The sequence below is a fragment of the Salminus brasiliensis genome, chromosome 5 (assembly GCF_030463535.1).
Source record: "Salminus brasiliensis chromosome 5, fSalBra1.hap2, whole genome shotgun sequence".
Taxonomy (NCBI): domain Eukaryota; kingdom Metazoa; phylum Chordata; class Actinopteri; order Characiformes; family Bryconidae; genus Salminus; species Salminus brasiliensis.
This window is the reverse complement of record NC_132882.1, coordinates 24803952-24815610: the sequence shown is the minus strand read 5'-3', so window position 1 is coordinate 24815610 and position 11659 is coordinate 24803952. Positions and strand designations below refer to the sequence as shown.

The following is an 11659-nucleotide window of genomic DNA, read 5'->3' as shown; positions in this document are numbered from 1 at the left end:
TAAGCGTAGGAAGTGACTCGTTGAGGAAGTGCTCACAGACCCCAGGGCTCACTGCTGTGTGTGTGCGTGTGAGTATTAATGAATACATTCAGTTTTCTGCTTTTTAGCTGAAGGTCATGAGCTGATCGCTTTAAACCCAGCTCAGAGTGAGTGCAGTCTCACAGCCTGTCGCAACCCCCAGTGTCGTTGACTCATGTGATTGATAATCAATACTGCTGATCAATCTGTGGCTCTCATTGCAGTATTAGGTTAAAGTCTGTAAGGCGAAGATGCACAACCACACCTGTGTGATGTTGGAGCTCTGTAATCTGAGTAATGTGTGAAAGTGAGGAAGAAACACAGGCTTAACTGTGTTAGGGCTCAGGAGGGTGAAGAGTGGGAGAAGCTGTGTGTGTGTGTGTGTGTGTGTGTGTGTGTGTGTGTGTGTGTGTTATTTAAAGGCAGAGTTAAACTGCTTTCCCACCCAGAAATCTTTTAGTAGTGAGTTCTGCATAATTTCCTCAATTGAAGGAGATCTGTTTGGGGGGTTGGGGGAGGGAGGGGGGGGGGGGGGGGTTACTGTTTGTGAGCTACATACTAGAGTGAATTAATTCTATATGCCATATATTTTGCTGTCATGCAAAAAACTCTTCTTTTTTTTGGTTGTCGTTTTCACTCTTTGGCATACTTTGAATCTGACAGTTGTTCTTTACATTGTGTTTTACATGATAAATGGGCAAATGCAAATTATTATAAAAAAATGTATTTAAAATAAATTTAACTTTCATTTTCCTTTGCCTGTGAAGTTGCCATTTTGGAGATACAAGTTTCTTGTGTGTAATAGTGGTGATATTATTGTTGGACACTGCTATTTTGAGTTAACTACTAGTAAGAAGTACCTCTGCGTAAAAGAGCCCCTGTAGAGCTCAAGTTGACAATGGCTTGGTGTCTTCCTGAACCTGCTAGAGTAAATATACCGGTTGAATATCTGTCTGTTGCCTTGCTTTTGAGATCCATACCAAATTTTACACTGAACTCACAGGTTATCTGTGTTATGAGCAAAACCATCATTCATACAGGTGTGTCTTATATTGGAGAATTGGAAATAAACAAGTAAAATGCTACATAATGAATTACTGACTTCCTCTGCAACTAATGGAGAGACCGCACTGCCTGGTATATACACTATTCCAGCGGGCAGCATAGAGCTTATAGTAAGACCAGTAAGAAACACATCAACTATTGTTAACTCTTAACTCTTGGTGCCAACAGAGAAATGTCTCCAGATGAGCTGGTCTACCTGGGGATCCTTGCCGCATCAGTACCTGTCGGATTCCTTTTCCGCTACCTGAGTGAGTCACACTTTATGATACGCAATTGTACCCAAATGTAGTCAAACAGCCAGTACATGTAATGAAGTTTGCTTCGTAAGTTTCGCACTGGAGCAACAAGGACGTAATAGAAGCGCATACACTATCAATGAACATTTTTCAATCTTCAAACCTGAATCATCTCACCTTTTACTCAAACCAGGACAATTTGTGTAGTTTCTGACACCAAATGACAAATGAGAGGAAGTTGGGAACAACCTCACACTTGTTTTAAATTTTTACTAAATTCTTTTCCAAGTATTTGTGAGAGCTGTACATCTCTGCTCAAAATCAAAATATGAGCTTTGACCCCGTTTACACCTGGTCACTTCATGTCACTGTTTTCTGGATTGTATGCCAATAAGATTTTAGCCACATGCATTCACACTTTATAGTGCAATGTGCCTCTGGTTAGTATGACTGAAATTCGATAGCTGTACCAATCCGATTGAATTCACATTTCAAACCACATCCAAATATGATTTTGATTCAATTTGCAAAAAACAGATTTCATGTGGGGTTTTTTTGGCTGTCCTGTCTATCAAAAATTAATATGCATGCAACCTAGAAATTTTGGCTGATGGCTCAAACATAGCCCCAGTTTCCAGCACCTGCTGTTCATAATCAAATCAGCAATCTGTACAATCTGTACATACATAAATGGTGTTAATTGTGAAAGATGCAGGGAACAGTAACTGTAACGTTTAGTGAACAGTCTTCTAAATTGATGCATGATCAATTATTTCAGTACAGTTGATCCAAATGAGCTTCTCTGCCTAAATACATAAAACATGTTCATGAAGGTAAATATTGCAGACATAGTAAAACACTTAAATATTTTTATATATATAATATTTTTCTTCTTTGGTATATTTGATAATGAGTCAGTGTATAAAAAAACGTACAAATGTTTAAGATGTTTCTCTTTGTGACACTGTATTAAAACTAACCCCACAGCGTGGAGGCTGTACTTTAGTCAGACCAAAATGAAAGTTGTTTATATGCTTCAAGTTGGCACTCTATCACAGCCACCAAATATTGACGTGAATTTTTATTAAGGTACAAAATCAGGGAGAATATCTGCCCAAACAAGGTTGACATATGACCTTGCTATTGAAATGTGAGATGATGACTAAAGGCATGTTCTACTTGAACCTGTTTAACTACATAAAAAAACATTATACTCTGCAGGAGTTTGTTCCTCCACAGTTATCTAAAAACTGACAGGAGTACAGTATCTTGCCACATCGCTAGAACTGGATGCACTGAATCTAGAAGTGTGTAGATCAATTTCTGCAACTAAAATATCTATGATGATACATTATGTAATAGGTCCACCGGTAAAGCAGGGCGCAGCGCTGCTCCTGGGTCTCACCATCACCATCGCAACCTGTGGCATCCACACACTACACTCACTGTGCACGGTTTTAGGAACATGGCTGATCATCACATTCAGCTGGAGGTGAGTGCTGTTCTCACCAATGTGGATTACAAAACTCATGAAACCTTCTCACACCAGGGCCTGACTATTGCTTCTTATGACTGAAATGACGCATCTGTGGTCTTGTGAAGCTCTTACCATGTTCTGCATTTCTTTTCCCTCATCTAACTTAGAAAAGCACGTCTGCTGTGAGCTTTAGCAGAAAAGATATTATCTTGTTTTCTGAGCCTGTTTGTGTCTGCTGTGTTTTCCTGTGGTTATCTACCACAGCACAAGCATTTTGCATCACATTTCTAATGCTGAGGGTGCCTTTAAAGATTGAATTTTAATGGTTTATAGTAATGGTGATCTAATGGTAATAGTTCGCAGTTAGTTGCTTTCAGTGGTCCAGGTCATTGAGTCTTCTAGCAGCAATGAGTCAGAACCAGCGGACAGTGTGATGTCTTTAGAATTACGAATCCACAAATTCCCCATGACCCTGAGGCTACTAGGCTATAAAACCACAGGTAACAGAATTTAGTAATGACCAGGCCTTTATCTGTCACATCATGAACCCTTGCCAATTCTTGGCACTGTCTTTTGAAAGTCATTCTGGATAAGAGCTGGTGCCAAACAAATAAATGTGAAAGGAAATGTAAACAGCAAACTAAGGAACCCAGTGCCATACAATTCTCAAAAAGCAGTTAGTCAAAGCAAGACTGAAACGAAGAGAGACCCATCCTCCTCTGGACCGCACTAGATAGTGTGGTTACAGTTAAAGCAAGTTTACAGTGGCCTTTAAACAGTAGAATATTCACCTGCTGTATTTTCTCTGCAGGAATGCACCCTCTCTTTCTCTGGCATGGACATTCCTCTATCTGCTCTTCTTCCGGCTGGCCACATGGTTCGGCCTGCCTTCTCCCGGCCCTTTTGCCAACGCCATTCAGCTTCTCCTCACACTAAAGGTAAACCACGCAAAACTGCTTCTTTTTCAAGATGTAGGAACAGGTACACTATATGGTAATATATAGTAAAAGTATTGGGACACCTACAGGTGCTATTATTACTTGCCATTGGAACTCATCACATGGCTGAGATGCTGCGGTTCATGAACACTCCCACTTTTTAAAAATACCTCTCACAGTTGATGGTGGAATATCCAGGTGGAAATACATACACAGACTTGTTGCAACAATTTTTTGTTACAGAAAATCTGGTTCTACCGGCTAAGTTTTTCTTTCTATTTAACAGATGGTCAGCTTAGCCAATGAGGTCCAGAGTTATCACTTTGAGAAGAAAAAAGATGTGAGCACCTTCTCCAAGTCCCCAGTGGTTGGTGGTCTCTCCCACAAACCCTCCCTCTATGACGTTATATCCTACAGTTACTGCTACATTGGGATCATGACAGGTATTTTGCCTGACCTCGCTTGTCTGTCTTTACTGTGGACTGGTTTGTGTGTTGGGCTGAACATTTCTCATGTGCACTGTATTGTCTGCTTTGCTTGCATCATAAACTCTCTCTATCTGTCCCTTCTTTTTCGCGGTCACTAGCTCAATAATGTGAGTCCACTTTCTTTGTCAACTGATTGTGTATATAATTCCTGTGCTTTCCAACATCCCAACTCCTTGCTCCTATGCATGCGCTTCAACCCACCCCAACCCATCATGTCCTGTTCTGATTACATTGTATTTGTTCCTGTGTCCTTTACCCATTTTCATATCATTTGCATGTGCCCTACCATGTGATCATTTTGCACCCTGCACTTCCTTCATGTGGTTCATATCTGATGTATCATTTGATATCTTCTCATATCATTGAATATCTTGGCATATCTTATTACACCACATGATTTCACACACCATCATTTCATAACATTCAAACATACAAACACTACATCATATATCATACCATATACCATCTTCTCATTCTCATTATCATCTCCTACCTCTCTCCCCACCTCCTTCTTCCCTCTCTCTTTCTTGGCTGGTATCCCCCAGGCCCGTTTTTCCGCTATCAGACATTTGTGGACTGGCTGGGACAGCCGGACGCCGTGTCTCTGCCGGGCAGAGAGCCGTGTCTACACAGGCTGAAGATGGTGCCTGTCTACGGGGTTCTCTTCCTCGTTGCCAACTCCTATTTCCCCCTCTCATACGTCCGCACTGAGGAGTTCCTGGAGCACAACTACTTTTTCAGGTGAGTATCTTGCATGCATCAAAGTCTGTTATGGATCACATTAATATACAGTATGTCAGTATGCTCAATAATTACATATCATTAGAAGGCCTACCAGTCATCTTCTGTCTCTTCAACAATGGTAAGTTTTGCACTTCACTGGATGCTTTTGGTTAGTGGACCAACATTGACCACTGCAGCACAATACTACCACCAGTCAGTGTCGCTATTGGGTTGAGAATACCCCACCACCTAAATAATATCTGATCTGCAGCGGTCCTGCGATCAGAAACTGACCAATGATGAATGGGTTAGAGGGAGACTGACAATTTGTGCATCTACAGATTGGATGTAGTTGACCTGTGATAGGGGACCTCAAAAAGTGACAGTAAGGGGACATACAAGAAAAGAATAGACATAGAGAATCAGTGTACGTGTGCATCTTTCTGTTAGAAATAAGGTTCTATGTTCAGCCGCTCTGCATTTTATTAGTGGCTGGATGTTCTTGGAAATCTAATTTGAATAACTGGGGAAGGACAGTGCTGTCTCACCAAGCATATTTGCATGAGCTTTAAATAGTGCGTGGGGTATAAGGGCAGCTTAAGCTTTAATCTGACTTAAACACGAAGGTAGGAAGAGAATGTGTGATCAGTTTCTGTGAGAAGTGAGAGAAAGTTGCGTCATTGGTGTGAGTTCGGGCTGTTAACAGCTTTTTGCTTGGCTGCCTGTGAAAGTGTTACCTGTTTTTCTTTAATTGAAAAAACGCAATAACAAGTGCAGTGTGTTGTTCCTCTTGGAGCTATAAAATAAATGTAGATTTGAAATACTGCATCTTTGGGTCATGATTGATGACCAATCCTCAAAGCAGCTGCTGTGGTGATGGAAAGTTTTAGTGTGGGTAGTCCCACAAACTTCCTGTAGTGTAGTGCAAAAAACAGTTAATTTGTTAAAGCAGTAACTCTGATAGAAGCTGAAGGAAGCTTCAACTAACCATCATGATTTAAAGTAAAAAGTAGTGTTTAATAAAAGCTGTGTTGGTGTTCAAATGCTGTTAACTTCACTGTAGGAAGGATGTTCTTTCCAGCGTGTGCTTCTTTCTTGCTTCTCCAGACAAACCATTGATCCATAGGCTTAAAAAGTCCCATATATTGATCCATTTAAAACACTCAATGCAGAATTGACTGATTATTGTTGTACATCTGATGGCAAATTTTATAGTGAATCCAATGTGTTTTTTTTCTGGGCCCAGGCTGAATTATTCTGCTGTAAACCAACTGTGCTGTGCTGCTGTTGAAGCTATAGCGCTTTGCAGAGATGTGTATACATGCCGGTTTTTGTGTTCTGCTGTTGTAGGTTTTTCTACATGGTTGTGGTGTTCTTCGTGTTCCGGATGAGGTTCTACGCTGCTTGGTGTGGAGCAGAGGCAGGCTGTATCAGCGCAGGACTTGGCTGCTATCCACTAGGGGCACTCTCCAAACCTGGAGGAGGACCAACAGTCCAGTACAGGTCAGTTCACTCTCTGTTTGTGCCTGTGCTCACCTGCTGGAGGTCCCCTTGGCTGGTAAACAGGTGAAGATTGTAGTCTGTTGACTGCTGAGTCTGTATTAGACTGCTGTTGTGCTGCTAGAAAGAGGACGATGTTTGAGGTGATGTTGGCACCAGTTGTCTTTACATCTACATGCATAGCGATCCAATGATGTTTATGTGGAAGTGGTGTGTGATTGTTTTTCCTATCCAGCCCTGATCCTGACACTCCCGTGGAGTACGACTTCAAGACCATCCAGAACATTGACTGCTACAACACCGACTTCTGTGTGAAGGTCCGGCACGGCATGCGCTACTGGAACATGACTGTTCAGTGGTGGCTGCATCATTACATCTATCCAAACGCTCCCTTTAGAGCGTATGCCCTAAGGTATACACACACACACACACACACACACACACACACACCCTACATAGTCCATGTCTACTTGTGAGTTGTTCCTTTAAATCACTGCTGAATCCTAATTGTTCTGACAAAACAAATTCCCAACCTTTCTCTCTCTCTTTTTCCTTCTTGTTTATTTTCTGTTTATTTTCTGTCTTATATCTCCTCTCCCCCACTTTCCCTCCCTCAATTCTCCCCCCTCTCTTTCTTCCTCTCTTTTCCTCTCTCTCCCTCACTTGCTTTCTTTCTCTCCTCTCTCATGTCTTCTTCTTTCTTTTTCTCTCCATTTACTTCTTTCTATCTCTTTTTTTCCTCTCTCCTCTCACTTTCTCTCTTCCTATCTCTCCCACTTTCTCTTTCCTCTCCCCCTCTCTCGTTTCTCTCTTTCTATCTCTCCTTATTCTTTCTTGCTCTCTCTCTTTCCTCTATTCATATCTCTCTCCATCTCCCTCATCTCTTTTTCATCTTTATCTCCTCTTGCTCTTTCCCTCCCTACTTGCTTCCTCTCTCTCCCCTCACTCTCCCTCTCTTCTTCCTCTTTCTCTTTCTTTTCTTTTTCTCTCTTCCTCTTTCACCCTCCTCTCTTCCTCTTTTTCTCCTCTCTCTCCTTCTTCTCTTCCCCCATTGCTTCCTCTCTCACTCTCACTCTCACTCTCTCTCTCTCTCTCTCTCTCTCTCTCTCTCTCTCTCTCTCTCTCTCTCTCTCCTTTACTATCACTCTTTATTCTTCTCTCCTTTCTTCTTCTCCCCTCAGGGCTGGTTGGACTATGTTGATCAGTGCATACTGGCACGGCCTCCACGCTGGTTACTACCTGTCCTTCCTCACCATCCCTTTGTGCATCGCGGCTGAAACCTCCATGGAGGCATCAGTCAGGGCCCGTTTGGGCCCCAGTGGTCAGAAAGCCTTCGACTGGGTCCACTGGTTCCTCAAAATGAGGGCCTACGACTACATGTGCATGGGGTTCGTCCTGCTGAAGGCCAGCGACACCCTCAACTACTGGAGCTCCATCTACTTCATCATCCACGTCATAGCTCTCCTCTGCATAGCGACTGGCCGACTGGTGGGAGGAGGGAGGGGGGAGAGGAAGAGGGGGAGTGAGGGAGAGAGGGAGGTGAAGAGAGAGGAAACACTCAGAGAAAAGGCAGAATGAAACTGATGTAAGCGTCTTGTGCAAGTAGTGGGACGAGAGCTGGTGTATTTAAACAAGTAAAAAAAAACTACATTTCCCATCCTGCACTGTATTTTGCCAGCCGGCAGTTGCCATTTAATTGTTGTGCGAGGTTTTTGGTGGTTGTGTGAGGAAAGGAGATGCAGTATTATGTTATCAGAACTTACAGAACTACTGTACTAAAATGTTGGGTTTTTTGTTTCTATGACCTGCCATTTTTTATTATAACGAGAATTTAAAAAAGGAATGTGGGATTGTCTGTTTTCTGTCCTTTAGTGAATTTGTCTGTTTTTGTTTTGCCAGACTGATTAACAGGCTGATTTTTTTTTATTATTATTTTTTTTGTATCTAAATTTTATTTCGGCCCATGTCTGTATCGTGCTTGCGTCATTTTATTGTGTATTTGTATTTTGTGATTTGTATTTTTCCAACAGTAATATATCACAAAGCACATTCAGTACACTGACGACAGGGGGCCTCCTTGAGCTGTTCCTGTTCAGTCATCAGATGTATCTGGTGACTGTGACATAACTGGCTTGCATATTTCTACTGTAAAATTGACCTCTGCCTTGAGTCAAGATGGGCTTAGACATGGCTGGCCATGTGTGGACAACGAGTGCACAGATTTAAGGCTATTGTCTGTTGGAACAGTGTTACTCAACCCTGGTCCTGAAGGCACACTGCCCTGCACATTTTAGTGGACACCCTGCTCTAACACACCCCCTGCATCTTTGAAAGGTTACATGCTTTGTTAATGAGCTGATTATTTGAATCAGGTGTGCTGGGAGCAGGGAGAGCACCAAAGCATGTAGCGCCAGGGTTGAGAAACTCTTTGTTAGACTGCAGGTAGAGTTAAAGAGGAATTCCACCAGTTTTTTCAAACTATCTGCATAATGTAATCTGATGTAAATGTAAATGAACTAATTCAGAGTAGCTTGATGTAAATAGGGCTCTGTTGTTGATAAACTGAGTCAGAGTTGTTCACAGTGGTGGTGAACTACTTTCTGAAGAATTTACTACTACTCTTAAAGTTACATTGAAAATCACAGTTATTACATTAAATGATTAAATGATGCTGCCTGATGACTGGGGCACTATTTTATGATAGACAGAGATGTGGCTTTGGCCTAAAATGTATTTAAATGAAAAAATAATTGTGATGGAGCTGTACATGCAGGAAAAATAGTCAGCATTACACATACATGCTCTGAATATGTTCACTGATGGTTTGAATAGTTAACAAAGTAGCTATAGTAGACATTGCAACCCCTGGTTCCTATTATCACCACTGTAAAGAAATCTTGAGTTAGTAAAAAATCTTTCGTTTTTTAGCATTTCACACCAAACCAGTCTTAAAATAACTGAATTATGCAGACATGGTGCAAAAAACTGGTGCAAGTCTTTTTTTAAGACCTGTGGCACTCCTGCTCCACTGTCCTTTTAATGTAAAGAGGAAATTCTACACAGTCTAGGGGTGGAGTGACTTCCCTTTTGTTTGGTTTCTTCACTTTTGCAGAACTTGACCGCCTTCACTCTGTATTGCTGAAAATCAGTGCATTTGTTTAGTCTGAATTGTTGTACTTTATCACTCAATGTGTTCTAGAATGGCTTTTTGTGCTTACAGCCTACACAGTAGTTTCAGTAACTAATGTCATTGACTACCTGCATAGGGACTTCATTACACTTGCGTAAAAACTGAATACCGTATTTATAAAATAGTATTGAAATATTTCTCTCATTATGCCAGTAATTCCAAGATGAGCACCTAATATCAGTACTGTGTCATATACTTCATGAAACCTGTCCTCTTATAATTACCAGGAAAGATGTGTTTAAATACTCCGCTTCATTAATGTTATTCAGTACTTATGCATGTATTAATAAGTGTTAACATGGCTACTAATGGTTACTGTGTAATTCATAGTAATTAGGAGTTATTAAGCCCTAATTATCAAGAGTTTAAGTCAGGGTGGGGAACTCCAGTACTGGAGGACCTGTTTCTGGCACAGTTTTGAGCTTTTCCCGCTCAAGCTTGCCTGATTCATCATTTCGCTTGCTAATTGGCAGGTTTAGCAGGTGTGTTGGAGCAGGGAAATCAGCAAACTGTGCTGGACTCCCGCCTTTGGTTCCCCACCCTGGTTTAAGGCAATAAATATTTCTATTTATTTACTCCTTTGATAAGTGATCAGGTTTCCTTACCCAATATTTACAGTTAGTGTTCTGTTTCACTCCTCAGCCTTATTTTTGAATGTTGTTGTTTTCTCCCCTCTTCCATCACTGCCAGAATGTGTCTGTATGTAATTGATAGGCCAAACAGCAACAATTCACAAGCCATTGGGGCCAGTTAACATGCAGTTGTTCTTGTTTGTCTGTAGCCTGGATGTGATTCTGTGCAGCTTGCTGTGACTACCGTCCCAAAATCCTGTAAGGCTCAGCTAGCGTAAACTCTGTGCACAAGAATTCTGAGCCTGATGGTGTAAATTTGTCTCCAGTTGGCCTCAGTATTCTCTCCCAGTTCAGAGGAGTGGTAATTGCTCATCCACCTGGCCAGTATCAAAACCTGCATGGTGGTTGTAAAACATTATGGTCCAATAAACAAGGCTGGTTACTTGGCTGTGTTCTGCTGGGCTCCCAGTCCTGTCTGTTAGTCTGTCTGACTTAAGTCAGGTTTGTTGAATGGCTGTAGGATGTTCAGATGGAGAAGAGGAACCTATATTATTTAAGAAGGGCTCTAAGTGACTCAGCAGACTGAAAGGCTGACACTATGGCCAGCAGATTGTGAGTTCGAATCCCAGGTCATGCCGCGTTGCCATCAGCAGCCGGAGCCTCAAAGAGCACAATTGGCCATGCTCTTTTAACCTCTTCCTCTGACCGCGTTGGCTGCCTAGGGATGCTGCATTTGCGGCAGGTGGAAAAGAGGCGGTGGCTGACTTCGCATGTGTTGGAGGTTGCATTGGCTTGTCCCGATCCTCTTAGTGTCAGGGTTAATACCCAGATACTTCAGATACTTCAGCAAGGAGAAATGGTTTAAACCTAAATGGTCTTCATCTGAAACATGAGTTTACCGCTCCTGAATGTCTTCTTTTGTCTATTCATATGTTCACCTGTGATCATCAAATAGAAATAATTTGAAAAACATGTAATTGGTTCTATGTTTTTATGTTTTCCTATAAAGATGCTATTATTCTCAAGTGCTTTGGGCTTTTGTGGGTTTCTGTGCCATGACAAAAAAACACCTGATTATCTTCTTTCACTGCTCTCACAATAGAGTCCTTCTCAGTTTCAAGTTTTTTTTTAATATTGCGTAACTGTGTGTGTGTGTGTGTGTGTGTGTGTGTGTGACGCAAGTGTTTATGGTGCCTGTCAGTCAGTTGGAGTGCGATCTTCCTGTAAAAGACACTAAATCAGTTAATGATTAACATTGCAGACCCTGGGTACAGGTTCTGATATAACACGCTGCCCTAAGTAGCTACCAGTACTCTGACACACACCTTGTATACCTTTGGTCTCTATGGGAACCACCAGCTGACAGGCCTTTGTAGCTTCTGCTCATAACTTGGTGAGCTGATATTGAATATATCATCATACACATTAATATGAAACTGATCCTTGACTGCT

At 41.7% G+C, this 11659-nt stretch overlaps 1 protein-coding gene across 1 annotated transcript; it reads left to right on the top strand.

Annotated features, from left to right (window-relative positions):
* mboat7 (membrane bound O-acyltransferase domain containing 7) lies at positions 1-11234 on the top strand. The gene is made up of 9 exons (XM_072679906.1): positions 1-68; positions 1252-1331; positions 2682-2811; positions 3608-3734; positions 4021-4177; positions 4768-4963; positions 6296-6448; positions 6681-6857; positions 7627-11234. Exons 2-9 carry the CDS (start codon positions 1256-1258, stop codon positions 8021-8023), a joined length of 1413 nt encoding a protein of 470 aa, XP_072536007.1. The 5' UTR covers positions 1-68; positions 1252-1255; the 3' UTR covers positions 8024-11234.
* The last annotated feature ends 425 nt before the right edge of the window (positions 11235-11659 follow it).